The sequence below is a fragment of the Alexandromys fortis genome, unplaced genomic scaffold (genome assembly GCF_014885135.2).
Source record: "Alexandromys fortis isolate MF-2015 unplaced genomic scaffold, M_Fortis_MF-2015_v1.1 scaffold_55, whole genome shotgun sequence".
Taxonomy (NCBI): Eukaryota; Metazoa; Chordata; class Mammalia; order Rodentia; family Cricetidae; genus Alexandromys; species Alexandromys fortis.
The window spans coordinates 8,499,112-8,518,261 of NW_026067936.1; the positions used below are offsets into that span (position 1 = coordinate 8,499,112).

General features: G+C 40.5%; 2 protein-coding genes across 5 annotated transcripts in view; one reads left to right on the forward strand and one right to left on the reverse strand.

Annotated features, from left to right (window-relative positions):
- Wrn (WRN RecQ like helicase) overlaps window positions 1-2,242 on the reverse strand; it is a 102,309-nt gene extending 100,067 nt beyond the window's left edge. For both annotated transcript variants that reach the window (XM_050146690.1, XM_050146689.1), the window contains exon 1: window positions 2,063-2,242. The gene's annotated coding sequence lies outside the window, so the exon portion shown is untranslated. The remainder of the gene's footprint in view (window positions 1-2,062) is intronic.
- Window positions 1,874-19,150, forward strand: part of Purg (purine rich element binding protein G) — a 32,071-nt gene continuing 14,794 nt past the window's right edge. Inside the window, exons 1-2 of one of the 3 annotated variants that reach the window (XM_050146692.1) lie at window positions 1,874-2,001; window positions 3,084-3,968. In XM_050146692.1, coding sequence (XP_050002649.1) covers window positions 3,090-3,968 — 879 coding nt within the window. In that variant the 5' untranslated portion in view covers window positions 1,874-2,001; window positions 3,084-3,089. Of the gene's footprint in view, window positions 2,002-2,613; window positions 2,802-3,083; window positions 3,969-19,150 lie in introns of those variants that run through there. The other 2 variants (XM_050146691.1, XM_050146693.1) reach the window with 2 other exon arrangements.

Genomic DNA, 19,150 nt, shown 5'->3' on the forward strand with positions numbered 1-19,150 from the left:
CATCAACCTCTGGTCTTATCATATAGTGCAGAAAGTCCATTCCCATATACAGGCATATGTCGAAAAAATTAAAAGAGGGACACAGATATGCACACACCATTTAGAGCCACAGTATTCACAATAAAAAGAGGAAGCAACCTATCTATCAATAGTTTAAAGAATAAGCAGGTATGGTACATATACATAATGAAATAGAATTCACCCTTAAAATGGGAATTAAGCCCAGCTATACACCACAGCAGAGAGACACTGAAAACACGTTGAGCCTCATCTGTCAGAAACAAAAGGACAAATATTTATGGTCCTATTTACATGAACTATCTGAAATGGGTGGATTCATAAAAGATATGCTGCAAATTCCTGGGGCCTGGGAAGAGGAGGCAATGGAGTTATTGCTCCGTGGTTAAAGAGTTTCTGCTTAGGATGAAGAGAAAAGTACTGGAAATAGGGTTGGGGTGTGGCTCAGTAAAAGATATTTAGCATCCAAAAACAAACAAGAACCCAAAGCAACAAAAACGAAAAATATATTTTAGAAGTAGATACTGGTGATATCTGCACATGAAGAATGTAGTTAATATCACTGAATTCTATTTACATTATTAAACTCCCAAATTTTATATATGTATATATGTATATATATATATATATATTGTGTGTGTGTATTACAATTATTCCTTTTGTTGTTCGTAACAGGGTATCTCTGTATAGCTCTGGCTGTCCTGGAACTCGCTCTGTAGATCAGCGGGCCCCGAACTCACAGAGATCCGCCTGCCTCTGCCTCCTTGAGTGCTGGGATTGAAGGTGTGCACCACCGCATGACTTTAAGGATTATTCTAATAAAGTTGTTTCCCTGACGGGTCTCCAATAGCTTGCCAACTCGTCAGCATGATGTACCAAATGCCTCAACAAATACAGTCAACAAACCCTGCAAAGACTCTCTGGTCTCAACCAGCAGTCTCATTTTCTCTGCCTTAATGGCCCTTCTAGGTTGCTCTTAACTATGAGCTGCCTCCTTCAGTTGCGTTTGCACTTTTTCTTTTCCTCACTTCCTTCACAGGAAGGACCTATTGGGAAACTATAGCTCCCAGCACACACTGGCCTTCATTCCTCTTTCATTCCTACGTTCCCATGCCACACTTGGCATTTTGCATTCCTCTTCCCACTAAAATTTAAGCTCTAAAAGGATACATTTTCTCCCTGTTTGATATCTCTAACGCCTTGAGCAGAGTTCAACAATGATGTGCTTAACTCACACAGGGCTGCCATGTCAGTCTACAGCAGAGCACTGTAATAAAGGGGTGAGTGTCTCGGCCTTCCATCCTCAAGGCAAGAGAAAAAAGGAAGGAAGACTAGAATTCAACAGCATCAAGTACTCAACTGCCCTATTCAACCCAGGCTTTGCAGACAGTCTCTAACACAAGGTCAGGAGGGCGTCACAGGACTGTCTTCAGTTCGAGGACAGCCTGGGCTGAAAGCAGAAGGGGGCGACAAGAAGAGAAACCCTGCCTCAACAAAAAACCAAAATAAAATAAAGCCTAAATTATTATCATTTGGGGACTCTGAATTAGCATCCTGAAGAGTGTTCTCCAGGATTTTTACACATCACGTCTATCGGAGAACAGCTCATATTGAACAAGACAAAAAAAATCCATTAAGGACAATGACTTGAACTTAAGACATCCAATGCAATTTGCCCAACTGTGGAAAGCCAGCTGCTTCCTCTAACTCAGTTCTGTCAGCATCAGCCCTCATCAGAAAGCGGGACTCTCACGGGGCTCGAGGAACAGCAGCAACAGCAGCAGCAGCAGCAGCAGCAGCAGCAGCAGCGGGCGGAAGGGGCGGGAAAGTCTACTAACTGACGGGATCAGAGGAGGCCTGTGGCTCAGAGGCCCCCTTCCCCGGGATCTGAAGGAGAAAGGAGGCAGCTTTCGTTTCCAGGACTCTCCCCAACAGAACCCCAGAGGTCTGCCCGGGAGGCCAGAGGGACACCAAAGGTGCAAGGTGCGTAGATACAGCCCAGGGTACGCTGAGAGGAGAAGCAAAAGCGTGGAAGGCACGTTACCCTGAGAACAGCCACATCAACGGGTCTTCTCCTTCAGCAGGATGACTTATGGAGGGTGGAGAACCAAAGCCCACAACCCAGGCTGCGGGCGAGGCCCCGCACACACTAACTTTACACCAGCAGGCGCCAAGGTGCACTTCTGCCTTGAAGACTGCCCACCCCTGCACTCTGCCCGCGGCCCCGCCCAGCTTCCCCGAGCCCCGCCGCCCTCCCACCGCAGCCATCCTTGTAGGCCGCCGCAGCGCGCATGCTCAAAGCTGCCGGCCGCTGGGCGCGCCGGGAAATGTAGTCCCGAAACAGGTGCGGGCGAGCCGCGGGAAGTCACAGGCTCCCGCCACCTCTCCAGCCGGCTCTCACGCACGCCGGGTCCCCGCGCGCTGGCTGCCGTCAGGGCGCGCCCGGAGGCAGAGCCCGAGCCCCCCTCTTTCCGCTAGCGCGGCTGAGGAGGCGGGGTCCGCAGCCCGGCCCCGCCGGCAGCTCCCCGCCTCCCTCCCGCCTGCCCGCCCTCCCCGCGGCGTCGGGCCGGTGCCCGAATCCAGGCAGCGGCCGCAGGAGGCGCGGCGGCGGCGGTGGGCGCCGCAGGCGATGCCCCTGCCCCGCTGCTCCGGCGGGGGGCAGAGCGCGCGGCGGCGGCGGCGGCGGGGAAGGAGGCGGGGGGCGGCGGCTGCGGCGGAGGGGCCGAGAGCCGGCGGCGGCGGCGGTGGTCGTGAAGGGCATCGGTGGCGGTGACGGAGATGCTGTGAGTGTCCGCTGGCTGGGGGACCCCTGGGGCTGCCGAGCCCGAGCTGGGCGTCCGGCGTCACGCGGGAATCGGAACGGGAGGCCCGGGGCGGCCGAGGGATGCTGCGTGTGCGGTGCGGTGCGGTGCGGTGCGGAGCCGGCCGAGGCCGGAGCGCGAGAGCCGGGCCGGAGTGGGGGTTCCGGGCGGCGGCGGCGGGGGCAGTGCGGACCCAGGGGCGTCTGCGATTGTTCTCAACACCCCTCCCCCATCCCACCCCGTGTGTCTGTTTGTCACTTGCAGCTGAAGATGGAAAGAGCCAGGCGAAGGGGAGGCGGCGGTGGCGGCGGCCGTGGCCGCGGAGGCAAGAATGTAGGGGGCTCTGGCCTAAGCAAGAGTAGACTCTATCCCCAGGCCCAGCACTCTCACTACCCCCACTACTCCGCGTCAGCCACCCCTAATCAGGCTGGAGGCGCATCCGAAATCCAGGAGCTGGCTTCCAAACGCGTGGACATCCAGAAAAAGAGGTTTTACCTAGACGTGAAGCAAAGCTCCCGGGGCCGCTTCCTAAAGATAGCTGAAGTCTGGATAGGGAGAGGCCGGCAGGACAATATCAGAAAGAGTAAACTGACCCTCTCCCTATCGGTGGCCGCGGAGCTGAAGGACTGTCTAGGCGATTTCATCGAACACTATGCCCACCTGGGCCTGAAAGGCCACAGGCAAGAGCATGGCCAGAGCAAAGAGCAAGTCTCCAGGAGGCGGCAGAAGCACTCTGCACCCTCCCCACCAGTGTCGGTGGGGTCCGAAGAGCATCCTCACAGTGTCCTCAAAACAGACTATATAGAGAGGGACAATAGGAAATACTACCTAGACCTAAAGGAGAACCAGCGAGGTCGTTTCCTGAGGATTAGACAAACCATGATACGGGGCACTGGCATGATAGGTTATTTTGGCCACAGTTTGGGTCAGGAACAGACTATTGTCCTCCCAGCACAAGGAATGATTGAATTCCGCGATGCCTTGGTTCAGCTGATTGAAGACTATGGCGAAGGAGATATAGAAGAACGAAGATGTGAAGATGACGAGCCACTTGAACTCCCCGAGGGGACCTCTTTCAGAGTGGACAATAAAAGGTTCTACTTTGATGTGGGCTCTAATAAATACGGAATTTTCCTGAAGGTAAGTGAGGTGAGGCCACCTTACCGTAATACTATTACTGTTCCCTTCAAAGCTTGGACAAGGTTTGGGGAGAATTTTATCAAGTATGAAGAAGAGATGAGGAAAATTTGCAACAGCCATAAAGAAAAGAGAATGGATGGCAGAAGGGCCAGTGGTGAAGAACAAGAAAGCCTCGACCAGCGTGACATTGAACTCCATCAGGCAAAATTTAAAAATCACTAATTGGCTAAAAAAAAAAAAAAAAAAGTACTGATCCGTAATCATTTGAAGAAGTTTTTCCTCTTTTTTGGGCCCCTTGTTATTAGTGATACCTCTAATAGTTTATACTTCAAGAAGTCTGATTCTCATGTTATGTTATCCATAGCTCACTATACCCCTCATGGGAATTCCAGCCTCCCCAGGGCTAAATAGTTTTGCTGCTTCAACTGCTGCAGACGATTGAAGTATGCAGATCAGCACAGAGTGTGACATTCTGACCTTTAAACACCATAGCTGAGATTTACATTGCACTATGACATGACCCTGAAAATGACGCATATACTTACTATGAAAAGTGTGAATTTCTGTTTAACAAATCCTCGCCCCGAAGGAAGTCCCACTCATACTTGGTTAGAAGCCGCCAAGTTTACCTGTAGACAGTTACCACAGAAATAGAAATTGACCTCAAGTATAGTATGTGTCTAGCAAAGTACAAGTAGGGATATGTTCATTGGGTAACTGGATATTAACTAGTACCAGTCTAAAAGATCAACTCTTACTAGATAATTAAACCTTTAAGATATTATATCATATTTCTTAACAGTTACTATATAGAGTGTTCAATAATTTCAAATTTTGTGGTAACCCTACAGTTTTAGTTGCCGTATCAAAGCCATGGAAAGGTTTTAATGGATTATCCAAGCTAGTTACAATCTCATTTGTTTCCTATACTATGGATTTTATTGACTTTCCAAAGTTTTGGGAATTAGTTTATGTCGCTGTGGAGAGGGAGACTTTACCCAGTGGCTTTGTTATGGAAATTTTGATGTTTTAGCCTTTCATGGTAATTTGCAGTCGTTTTTCCTTAAACTCTGTCATGGACTTTCAAAGTGTTGTATTTTATGCTTCCCTACTCATGTATTTCATAGGGTTGGTGCACCAGTTGAGTGATGTAAAGATACATCTCCTAATATATTTTAGTAGCACTTTAGCATTTGCTGCACTTAAAGACCGTGTCAAACTTCCAGTATAAACCTGGTATTGATAGATATTTTAACTCCAGAAGAAAAACCCTTTTTTGCTGAGAAGAAAAAAAAAAAAAAGCATTTAGAATACAAAATTACAGTCTGGGAAATATAATATTTGGAAATAAGATTGATTCTAAATATCTCAAAGGAAAATTCAGGCAATTTCCAAGGTGCTCCTTACTTAGGATTCCTAAAAGAGGTTTATTCTATACAAGACGTATCCATTTGTCTGTATTAAAAATCACTTTCTAGAAAGTGCCACCTGAATTTTTAAACACTCAAGCAATTTTTAAACAAATGGGTATAGAATATACATGTACCAACACCCCTTATTATCTGACTGAAATTTCATCTGTCGGGATACATTTTATTGTAAATGAAATTGTGTTTTGTTCTGGGATCAGTTACTGCCCCACCGTAAGTCCATATAATCATTTTTCAGAGACAGACACTGATTTCAGCTCCCCAAATACAGTTCTCAATGATGAAAGCTGGCTGCAAGGATTGAGGCCAGAATGTGGCTTTTCTGTGCTCTAAGGAATTCAGAATTTATTTTTAACAATTTTCCCTCCAGAACTTTTTCCCAAACATGTTATACTTGGGTCACTAAGGAAACTATGAAATGAATTAAGAAAATTGATTTCATTGGTTTACATTACTGAAGAACAAAGCAGCTAGTAACCCAGACACACATAGTGGTGTTGGTTGCAGGTTATATTTGACATTTCTTGAAGTACTGTGATGGAATCTCACTCAGTTTATTATCATCCTGACCATCTGGATCACTTTGGAACACCTGAAGGTTAGAAGATAATGTTAGTTCTAAAGTTAATAGCACATGGTGGGTGTTGCGGCTATAAAAGTAGCAAGGATTCTTAAACAGTCCTAACTGTAAAATAACGTATTCTGTAGGCTTGCTAAAAAGTAGCTTGGGGTATATGAAGGAGTGGTATGCACTTGAATTACTGTACTACTGATTGTTGTTGCTGCCCATCATAGTGCCTATTAATAGTAATCAACCTGTCAGATTTCGGCAAACTGAAGCTGTGAAGATTCCATTATTCAGTTGTTCCTATCGCTATTGCTGTGAGTGGATGCACTCTTAAAATCTTATCTTCCTTTTTAAAATATCTATTCATTAGGACCAACTGATTTCTTTTTGATTTTTAGTCTGATAAGGTTTGAGTGTGTATATACCTACATATGTGCATACACACAGTACTATGTCAGACATGAAGATAAATATATTTAATTCACTGTATATACATATTATTAGCTTCATTTCACATTAATTATTTAAGTAAAGAACTAGTTAAATAGCCAGATGTTCTATGTTGTATGTATACTTCAAAGTCCTCGCCATCTCAAAGCTACTCAAGTTGGGTAGATACATATATACTGGCAATTGAACACACTTTAGAATCACTAAGACTTTTACCAATCCTTTGTTTGCCTTTATGTAGTTATTATATTCATTGAAAAATGGTATGATGATGTGGTTTTTTTGATACTTAAAATTCCCAAGAGTTCATTAGCCATAATTAAGTGTGATCCAGTTCAAACATCTGGATTTAGGATGTGTATTGCCATGTATCGTATAAGCTACTACTATTTTTATCTGTGCAATATAAATTTTATTTATTGTCATTTGTAACGTAAATGGAGCTGCAAATGTACATGGTTATTCTTCAAAGTAACAGGATCCTTGCCTTGAAGGCATTAAACTCTTAAGGAAACTGGATGTTCGAAGTAAAAAAAAAAAAAAAGAGCATTGAAGTTAGTAACCAAAATTACTAGTTCACTGTATAATGCTAAAACCTTGATGATGTTTGCACATAGTAATCGAGCATCCTGTGGACAGACTCAAACTGTCCTGATATAAGCTAATAGTATCTAATCTGGAAACGGGTTCCTCAGTAGTCGGCAGTGTGCTCCAGCAATTGAGAGCAGCAGGAGTGTGCCGCTCATATGCAAAAGATGCAATGGACTATAAAGACATTCAAGTTCTGCCACATTGTATCATTTCCCTTCTTAAAGCCCCAAACTGCCATGTCCCTTAAACTTGAGTCAAACACAAGCTTATTTGCACTAAAGAGCATGGCCAAAAAATAAATAAATAAATAAATAAATGACAGGGTGGAAAAGCTATTTCGAGCCTCTTGAAATAATTGGCTCTGATGGGAGAATTTCACATTTGTCTATTTGAAAGCTATATGGTCCAGGCAGACAATCTGTCAGTTCACTAATTTAATAATGCACTTTACCTTTTGTATATAGAAGATGTACATTTACGCCACTTGGCAGGCCGGACGTGTTTCAGTAACTACGTAGTTAGAATCTGTAGGGTGATCTCTTGCATGCGTATGTCTGTGTAAGAACTATTGTAACAGGTTCCCATGAGGTCAGTGTGATGGAGAAGGGCAGAAGATGCTTTTAAAACATATCTCATTTAACAGGAATTTCAAAGTAGACTTCATATTTGTATTAAGGACTAGAATAATATCAAACTATTCCGAATCCAGATTAGTGTTGCAGTTCAGACTATATCTGCTTGAGGCTTCCCATAATACTCTAAAAATGAAATTGGGGAATCTGGCGAGATAACTTTTCTAATGATTCTGTTTCATTGTTAAAATGTGTTTTAAGTTACTAATAAAAAGACAGTACATGTGTCAGCATTAGAATTAAAAGTACGGTGAGCTGATGTTTTAAAATCACCAGACTAAAGAAATAAAGTTTCAAGTAAGGAATATAAAGAGCTTTATAAGTTGCTAAATAAATAGGATATTTTGAAATCTGCGAAAGTATTAACCTTCACCAACTCAAAAGGGAACTGGGGGATTTGGTGTATCCTTCTGCCCTGAACACAGTTGAAGATGTATATTTGAAAACTAGATAATTGTTGCTTAATAATAGGTTGTATGTGCTTTACTGAGAAACACTGTGTACTAACAATTCATCAAGAGTGTGCTATATTTATTGCATTCATTTTATATCTATAGATAAGAAACATTATATATAGTCATCTTAATATAATCATGTATTTATATTGTAATTTTGCAAATATTTTCAGTAAAATAAACATTTATCTGAGCTGCACAATTTGAAGAGGATGGAATTGGGCTATACTCTCAGATAGTCATTTTTAATCAGCAGCAACCATTGAAAACTAGTGTATTTATTGTCATTCCTTTACATTTGTTTTATAGTTTATTTAATATTTAAATGAACGAGGCTTCATTTGAATTTTAATTGGTTTTCTGAAAAATGAGATTTTTTATGTAAATTTTTTTCTTCCTTCCGAGTGTCTTTTACTGAAACCATAAAATCCTCTTCCAAACTTTAGGTAAGGGCTTTGGTGAGTTGCCACCTAGTCTGAAATCTGTCTTTACCCAAACATCAAACATCTTTGGCAAGGTGTTTTGTCAAAAGAAGTTAAGATTAATTCTGTGCCTCCAGAATGGTACAGATAAAAAAAAAATTTTGTCATTGCCAGATAAGATTTATTGAAATCTTTCTGATGTTTCCTTAGCAGTGTCTTGGCTTCTTGGAGAAATTGTGGCTAATGGCTAGCTCATCAAAGGAAGTGAATACAGAACTAGCATACTGTTGAGACAGTATGTAGTCTACAGTCTTGTCGCCCTGGAGTACAGGAAAAATGTGTTTCCCAATTCAGTATTGTATGAAATTTGGGTTTTAAATCACAGTAAGTCTGCCATAAAGGAAATATGGTTAAATATGCATAGGTAGATCTTACGGAAATTTTTTACTATTTTCTCGTATAATGGAAAAAGTCAGTCTTTGTTCCTAATCTGTTCAGACATTTTCAGTCGTTTAAATTTATTTTACTAATAAGTTTTAACATTTTTAATGGGGAAAAATATTCATATAGTACCAGGTTTATGGGACTGAGGATGTAGTTCAGTTGATGCAATGTTTGCCTAGAATGAAAAAAGCCCTGGGTTTGATTGCAACACCACAGGTCACACAGCAACACTGGGGAGATGAGGCAGGAGGAACAAAGTTCAAGGTCATCCTCGACTAGTTAGCGACTCTGAGGATATCCTGAGCTACGTGGAACTCTGTCTCTAAAATAATAATAATAAGTACAGCAAAAAGTAGCAACTAGTGTTATCAATTTCTTGAGTTTCCTTTTAGAGTCAGGTGCAAACATGTGTGTACATATGTTCTTTTTAAATGCTTAGACATATTCACCTTCCCATACCTGACTGTATCAACTTTAGGTCTGGCATTTAGGGATTTTTTTTTCCTTTTTACTAAATGTCATGTTTTATTTGGTTAGCACATCATTTAGTTTTTATGTTATACAGAAAAGACATCAAGAAAATAGTATGTAAATCCATTGCTTTTGACTTAGATTACAAATGTCTGTGTTTATTTTCAGTGTACAAATATGCAGTTTCACATCCTAGTTTCATTCCCCATACCTAACCACCTCGCCTTCCATATCACCCTATTTTCCTCTCTCAAAAACTATTGCTGTTTTCTCCCGAAGTAACACATTAGTTCTGGGGGATCAGGATATTAAATAATATAGCCAAGTGGTGCGTGAGGTTAACTGTGTTCTCTAATGAAAAGCACTGGTATTTAAAAGCTTTAACAAACGATAGCTTTCGGGTTTTTACTAACTGTGCTACTGTTTTTCATCCAAAGACCTTGTCATTATGAGTACATGAGCTTTAGAACTGCCGTGAAAGATTTTATGTCATGGCTTTGTTGAAACCCCTTGCGTTATTAACATGAAATATTTATCTGTATAAGAAAGGTATAAAGTTGATTTAACAGCTCTTCAAATCCAAGATTCCACAAAGAAACAGCACTGTTGCTAATCATTTAAAGCACTGATCTTCTGTGTGTGTGGGGGGGGGCAGGGCTGGGGAACTGAGGGCCAAGCCAATGCTGAGCAAGCACTAAGCCACTGAGCCACATTCCCAACCCTGAGAAAGTTGAGCCTTTTTTTTTTTTTCACCTTGTTTTTTAATGCCCTAGAGTCTGTCAGAAATCCTGGGACTATGATTTGGGGAAAGGGGGTAACTCAGGAAGAGGCTATGAGTACAGCTAAGTCACCTGCTGGACTAATGTGGCATAGCAGATGGAACTGTTGGAAAGGAAGGTTAGACAAAAGGGAACAAGTGGCGAGTCTTAGACTACTCCAGTAGCTCTCCAACGTTCCTGGGGGTATGGGGGGACGGAACTCCTGTTCATCAGGTGTGCGTTATCAGACCTCTTCTCTTTTCTGTTGACTACCCAGAAAAGAAAAGAAAAAACCTGAAACATTAAGTATTTTGCCCTTGCACCCCTCAGTTTTATAAGAGAAAGCAGCCAGGGTAAAAGATCTAACAGAATTAGAAATACATCCTAAACATGGATTGAGAGATTCTTTTTTAATTATTTTTATTTTGTGTGTATTGGTGTTTTTATCAGCATGTATGTCTGTGTGAGGGTGTCAGATCCCCTGGAACTGAAGTTGCAGACAATTGTGAGCTGCCATGTGGGTACTGAGAATTGAACCATGGTCCTCTGGAAGAGCAGTCAATGCTCTTAACCACTGAGCTATCGTTCAGCCCCGGAGGGATTCTTTTAATAGATTGGTATTGGCAAACTTTCTGAGAACAAAATATGAAAACTGTGGAAAGGCACGGTTTAAACTTTATAGTAGTATCTGTGTGGTTGGCGGCATAATTTGCTGTTCAGGAGAAAGATAGTGTCGGTAGGCATGATCTTTTAAACATTTTAAAATCATGAGAGAATTGCATCGTATTTAATGACTAACTCACCATCCTTTGTTGGATCTGTAAAGTTGGCCAAGATCTTCATAAATTGTTTAAACTTAAATGGTGTGTTCACATTTCTCTGTATTTATAGAGAATAGACCCAAAAAAGGCAAATTCATCTTTAAAAATTGTGTTTAAATTTAGTGCAAAATTATTAGTAATTTTTGATTTCTAGTCAGAGTTCCCTTGATGTTCTTGATAAATCATCCTTTCTAAATTTTATCTTGTTCATGTTTCCTTTGTGAAAATTGTTTGTTTTTGTTGGATACAGCGACAGCCACCAACACGCTGACTGCAGGAGTCACTGCAGCAGGGAAGGTGCTTCCTTATACGAGCATGATGAAAATAGCTTGTTCAAATAAAAGTGTCTCTTAAGATTGACTCGGACACTTGACAGCAATTGTGTGTCTTCTTACTTTACCCTCTTATGCTTTGTTTTTACTACGTTCTATAAAGTTTCTGGGTTCCAGGAAATAAGATTAAAACAACAACAACAAAAAAAAAAAAAAAGGAACTGACCTTTGAAATTTCTTACAGTATTTAAGTATTTGAGTTGTTCAAAGGGTAATTTTGTAGGAGAGAAAGTTTCTTTTCTTAATCTTTATTAAATTAATGGTATAAATCTGGCTGATTTAACTAACCAAAGCCAGAATTTCTCACATCAGGAAATACTATAGAGAACGTGGTTCTGTGGGATAATACTCTTTGTGATTTTATTATATATTTTATGAGTTTGCATAAAAGTAGCAAAAAGAAAAGAAACTAAAGGGCAGTAGCCCTTTTTTTCTATAACAAGAAATCCATCTCATGTGAATAAGGAAAACAATTCCCAATCCTGACTTAACCCTGAATAGAGGAACTGAGAAAATCGTAAGACCTGATTCTGTTATACATGAGCTGGCCCTGAAGAAGTAATTCAATTTCTGTGAGGTACATTCTTTATGTGAAAAAAAAAAAAATACTGTGTTGGGTTCACTCCTAAACTTAAAATCTGCATCAGTGGAGTGTGAAAGAGTCCGTAGGTGAAGGATACGAGTGCCGGAAATTAGCCAGAAGCCACAGTGGTGTCAGTTGTGTGGCATCTGGATCTCCTTGGCCACACAAAATATAAGTCCTGTCCTGGACCCTTCAGAACAGTTGCTGCATACCAACTACATTGTCTTACGCTTTATACTATCGTTATCTTCTGCTTTATATTTCGAGGGGAGCATTTTTAAATGTGAAGTCTCATTTTTGAAGGAGCGTGGCTTGTTCTATATATTCTATAATCATCTCTTAATTCCTCGTGATAAACTAATTCTTAAAACCTAGCGTCATTGTCCAAACGCTACCCCTGAAATAATCGTAAATACAACGCTAAGTGTATGTGGCTAGTGCCGTCATAGTGTCCCAGAGCGTGGAGTGCTGACCTTGATCATCTGTTCGATGGCCATATTGAATACTGTCCTTCAAATAATGATCCTGAACACAAGGAAGAACGCTTACCTGGAACAGAATGGATCTGTTGTATACGTCTGTGCTTGCTGGAGTGTGCAAAGATTAAATATCCTAATGGTTTATTTGCTGTTTAAGCTTTGAGAAAATCCAAGGGTTGCTGAGTGGAGAGTAGATAGGCTGTGGGCCTAGGGGCATTTTTGCGGGCACTCTAGTCCACCATTGTGCAGTGCTCCCACCTGCCAAAACCATGTTAAGAGAATGATGCCTTTCTCGACAGACTATTTACCAGAGACAGCGTTAGGAGTAACTACTTGTGTTTTAAAGAGCACAAGCACACAAATACTTTGATTGTCTTAGAAACACTGGTGCACATACAATTCTGTTTTTGCAGAAGGTTCCATGTCTTTGACCTGGTGGTGGTTGACAGTAGCAGTTCAGCTGGTTGGTTTTGAACAAATTCCGTAGAGTGAATTGACTGTTGTAGACAGAATTCTTTGTTTGCTCCTCCCTCTCCTCAGAATAGCAGTATCTATGCGGTTCTCAGTTGCTTCTCTTGGTGGCGGTTGGAATCTCAGCGGAACAGGGAAGACCAGTGCGGTTTGTTAGTTTTTTGCATTTGTCGTTTTGTAGAGATTTCCTTCAGCCTCCCACCAAGCATGGTAAACAACTTTCCCTAAAAGTACACGCTTGAAGTGTGAAAACTTCACAGCGGGTCAGAATCATACAGTAATGAGCTAAGAGTAAAGAAAACAACGAGGACCTAAATCCAGAACATTCTTGCTAATTTGCTTCAGAAACTACTTTATCGGCCTCCACGCCCTCCCACTGGCAGTAAAATTTGTGACAGTGATTTCACAATCTAGAACTCTTAACAGGATGAGATCTGTTGCTGTTTAGTAAGTACTCTAAAAAGTTTACCATGTTATAACCAGGTATAAAATGACTTCTAGAATTCAGCTTACCAGTAATCTTCCCTTCCCACTTACTGTACCCGACTGGAGTTCAGTAAGAGCATGACTTTCTGCCACCGTGGCCCTGCTTTCACCCTATTTATTTTTCAACTAAAACGTAATAAGGCCAGAGCTGCTTTTTGAAATAATCTGGCTCTATATGGACTGTAAGAAAGGAGGACTAGTCCTTCACTTGACCACTCTTGGCATCCTTACCATAGATGGCTAATAATTTAGGATGAATAAAACGTTCGGGATCTTTCTTGGCTATACAACAAATTAGGCCAATCTGGAGGTGGGGGTAAAAGTGTCAGTAAAGGTTTTATTAGTACTAATAGCCCATGTTGAATACCTGCTTTACTACAATACCCTTCATATAGACTGTAATCTATATAATATCATTATTTTCATTATAATTTTCCAGAGATTTAAAAATTGGCTTCATATTTCCCAACTAGTATATTTGTCAAACAAACTGACACCCAAAACAAAGATTATGCTCAATTAAGCCCAGCTACCTGTAAGACTTTCTCAGAAACACACACACACCAACTGTAATAAAACATAATCTGTCCCCACTCAAAATAAATTAGTTTCAGATTACTGAGAACTATTTTATCCAAAACTATTCCCTATAAGTGGGATTATTAATCTCACCAATCTTAAAGGAAGATTTATTCACTTGGTTTAAGTTGCTGTTCACAAATAGAACTTACCTGATCTTAAGAATAGATTCTAGGCTGAACTTTAAATCCTGGTCGACTATTTCAAGTAATTATTAGTAATGTTGAAAGGGTTCTGTTGATGGGACCATAGATGGATCATTCTGATTGTGTCCTTAGGGACAGAAAAGACTGCTCACTATATGGGGCTACAGTTTCATGTTCATGGACTGAAGATAACTGGTTATGTTAAATTAGTTTGAAAATAAATCTTATCAATATTATGAGAGGTTTGCTTGTTTCTTACAACTTTTTCCTGCCATCTGACTGACAGCTCACCCTTCCTCCATACCCTGGCTACATGATTCCAGTCCCTGTCACATGGAATTGCCAACAAGACCAGGGCTCCATTGACAGGCCCATGTTTTTCTCCATTGCTTTAGGATGATGGTTTTCAAAAAGTTTAGGGCTTGTTAAAACACCAGACCGCTGAGACCCACCTCCATCTCTGTGCACTGGGAATGATGGAATAAGGAGAAGTCTAAGACTGCATTTCTAACACATCTCAGAAAAATGGTTGCTACAGATCTGAGACATTAATACTACTATGATAGATGAGAGACTGTCTGACCTACAAAGATAGTAGTAGACAAATTTAGAACTAGTATCCTGATAGAAAGAACACTGCTATTTATACTGACTTGAGAAATTCACAAATAGAAAGCAACATTTTATAAGTTGACTAGAGTTTTGATAAATTATTCTCTTTTTATACTCTTTTTATACTCATTACATTTAGTGACCTTTCCAGTTCCCTCTCACTTTTCAACAGCTATCTCACGATACATCTGGCAGGGATGAATTATAAAGACATGAAAATCATCTTGCAAATATATGGATACTGAAGCATGTTTTTAATTTATTAAGTAATTCTGGCATATAAATCTTAGTAAAGGAAAATAAATGATTGCTCAAAAAACTACTTACACGCTTATTGAATATAAGATACTAAGACCTGACGGAACTTGGAAATTACTTTAGTCTCCAAATCTTAAATTTCATAATGTGTATCAAGTAACATGAATGATTCATGGTTTAGGAAAATAGGCTTAAGGGCTTTAAATGCTGATTATTTCTTGAGATATATATTTGAGACAAAATAAACTCATTTCCTTTAAAACACTACTATCTTCACGATCTTTCTGAGGCTTCCCTGTACTTACAAGATAGATGAACAATATAACAGTTTATGGTACTTAGTGAACAGTTGGACCCATTGCTTTCAATGTAGACTGTTCCCCTGGGGCACGCATTAAGCAAATTATCTAAAATAATTAAATGAATAACACTTAAAATTACTTAGCTTTTAATAATTGACTTACTCCATGTTTGCCAGCCTAGTAGAGATTGTATAGGCAGACTAGGTGGGTGCTTAGTATAGTATACATAGAGGAAAGAGCTGTTATCTACGTCTTTTCAACCCTGAGAGTTTATTAGGAATAATACATGGGACTTTTGCATTCAACTGTTTATTAGCCAAATTGAATAAAGACGTATGATATCAAATTGCCAAGGATTGTGGATCCTGAAAACTTGATCCAAATAAACACCCTTTCACCAGTTTCTAACTACAAACACTAGTTCTGAGGGCTGTACCTCCGCGACAGAGCATTTGCCTAGTGTCTGCAAGCTGGCTTTCTTCTCCAACACTAAGAAATGTTTTTAAAGGAGAACTAGTTTTTCTTTGGGCTTTACTAGTTACATGAATTGCTTATAAGTTATCTATAAACACAAATAGCTTTGGCATCCACATAGATTCCAGTCCTGTGCCCCTGTGCCTTGCTCTTGATGAAGTAATGGAAACAGGGTTTTTCTCGTTTGTGGTTATATTTGATCACCTGCCATAACATGTTGTCTTAAGCCTGGAAATCTGTATCTAGAGGGAGAGGAGGGAACATTCATGCCAAATAATGCCATTTGTCATCCCAACTTCAAAGCAGCACAGAATCCATGTGCTCTAAGGAGCTAGAAAAGCCAGTACCATAATGAGGTCAGAGAGTATACCCTTAAATGTTACGTTTGTATTTGCTTCTGGAGAGCCCTAAGCACCATGAAAATAACAGCATTTATTTTCTCAGCAGGGAAGGGTGCTTGGTGCCAAGCATGAACCCACCTGGTAAAAGGAAAGAACCAACCCCAGCAAGGTGTCATCCAGTAACATGCATGCACACATGCACAAGTAAATTTCAAAAACTCTAAAGTGGAGGATTTTAGTCCATTGATACTCGGACATTAGTAACATGGTTTATTAACAGGGTCAGTTTGGTTTCTCATCTCCAGGGATTATGATTTAGTTGGTGGAGTGGTTCTGAAATTAGTCTTTTAATTGTCTTGTTCGTACCTTATTATCTGGAAGTTTAGTGTGGGTGATGGTGTTTTTGGTAATGGTAGGGGTGGTGGTTGTTGTAACAAGGTCTCATGTTGTCCAGGGTGGCTTCACAGAGTATCTAGGTAATTTTAGCTGGCGTTAAACACCTGCTCCCACTGCCTCTGCCTCCAGAGTGCTAGAAATATAGATGTCAGCCACCACCTCCAGTTGAGAGCTGTTCGTTACCATCAATTTAGACTGTAAACTTTTATTTCGTTTTTCTAGCTGAAATTGCTTACATTCAAATACTGTAGCATGGCATCGTAGATGGTGATTTTTTTTAATGGTGTTAACAAATAATATTTGTTGCTTGCTTTAAAGATATGAGTCCTAAGGCGTAAATCCTGGTGCTCAATTTTGTGGTGTCACGTTAGCGAGCTTTTTGTTACAGCCAGTGAATCCCGAGAACCCCAGTGTCAGCCTCCTTTCCCCTCCCCACCTGGAGCTCAAGTTCCAGCAGCCCTTGCTTCCCTTCTTCCCACTGGTTGCATCCTCCCTGAGTTTCAGAGCCCAAATGTTTCTGAAATTCTCTGCAGCCTGAGTTAAGTCTCTCCAGGTTCTCACAACTTGACCCTCCAAGTCTCACACAATTTTTCAGCGTTTTCTCTTAAAATATAAGGAATATAAAAAAATCCTTAATTGGGGGATATTTTTGAATGCCTCACTTCCAGTAGTAGCTTTTTTCTGTGTCAAATGCATATCATAAAATTAGACATTTAATATTTTCCAACTGTTCAATCGTGTTATTTGTACAGAGCCAATCTGAACTAAATTTCTGTCTGGAAAAACTGACCTGTACCGTTAATCGCCCCACTTCTCCCTAGTCCAGCCCCATCATGTTTTCCTCATAGGCTTTTTTTTTTTAATGTGCAAAGAGCTTCTTAACCCCTCTTCTCTCAATAATGGATTTATAGTGACTGTCATTTTGCACCAAATAAGAACCTTATCTACTTAGAGTTCTAACATGCAAAAAGAATTGGAAGCGCAGAGCCATTGTGCGCGTCTGAAGATTGCCCACATAACACTTGCCACTGAGTGGAGGGTATTTTGTCCTGGGAGTTCTCCCAATGAGAGGAAGCTTTGATTCTGAGAACTAGGGGACTTGTGGCCATTTTGTGCTTGCTTATTTGTTCGAGATTGAAGCTGCAGTCGCCTGGCTTAAATACTAGACTGTGTGTGGCTCTTCCCAGTGGACAGCAGAGGTTTATGTTCTTCCAGCAATGCATGTATCAGATTGGATGTTTTCCTAGAGCTTGACAGAATTAACACTCATTAAATAATTTCAATCTGTGATTAATATATTTGGGTATAAAATAATATGGGTATAAAATAAAAATGAACTTTTTGACAGTAAGCTCTCAAATATTATTCTCAGAGACCCAGGCCATAAGAATACTCAACAAAGTATTTCTTTTCCTTTTTCCCATTAAGGAAATTTTTTTCATTAAGTTCAAAGGATTTAACTAGGGAGGTGTGTCAACACTGGTTGGTCCTATAGCAAAGCAAGCAATTCCTTTCCTTTTCAGAGCTCCCCCCACTATTCCAATCTTCCTTTGGTGTATGTTATTAGCAGACCTAAATCCCAGAGCTCCATTTTCATGCTCTGACCCTCCAGAGTTCAAGCTAGCAGCCCCACCATTGAGCCGTTCCTCCATTTGTAGTCTCTGATGTAGGATTATCACTACTATTTTACAAATAAGAACCTGTAGGCGACACTGAATTCCAGCCTGGAAAGTCCCCAGGTTCTGCGCTTTCATTTTAAAATCATTTACCCACCTTATTATAATACTAAATTTATTTAGGATATAGAATGCCCATGGCACTTATGGGAACTAATGTTAGTTTGAATTCTTGTTCTTTAAGCATTATAAACCATATTTGTAGTCAAGGGAGTTTATGAGCGATTAGGTCAGTATGCGTCATTCCATTTGTTAGTCACCATTTGTTAGTCAGCGTTTTTTAAAGGCTCTACCTTATATTTGAAGATACAGCACAGTGCAGTTCAAGCAGTTCTTCCATTAAGATATTTGCATCTGATGCTAGGCTTATAGAATCTACATATTATTTGCAGAAACTTTGACATTTTATATAGGAAAGAATAATCTTGGGTAAACACAGAAGTTGATTCTCTAGACTTTTAATAATTCTCAATGGTAAGTTACTATTAGTGAATTTGTTATACAGCATAGCTTTAAAGTGCATATGAATGCTAAATGCTATATTTATATTATACTTAAGAAAGCCAAAGGATTTTAGGTGTTTATTACTTCCACTGTTATTTTAAGTCTTTGTGGAATTTACAAGAGTCCTCGTCTTCCCTTTGAATTCATGATGTACAACAGTGCTGTATACAGTGATGGCCCGATGTCCAGGGGTCAGATCTGGGCTTTCTAGCTGGGCCTGGGCTTAGGACAAGTCATCTAACTCTCGAAATGTCAGTCTGCTCACTCCTCGCTTGAGAGTACTGAGGGGATATGTGAACTCTAGTCCCTTCTAATGTCTGTATTCCTTGAGCCAATCAGCTTCCTTCTCTGGCCCCCATTTTCTCCAGCCACTCTTTGCTGTATCTGACATTTATTGGCCTTTCTGTCATTAGCGTTCTTCACATTTAGTTAGTCTGTTTTATAGTTTCACTTCTAATTTGTCCAGTCCCCCATGATTAGGTGTGTGTGTGTGTGTGTGTGTGTGTGTGT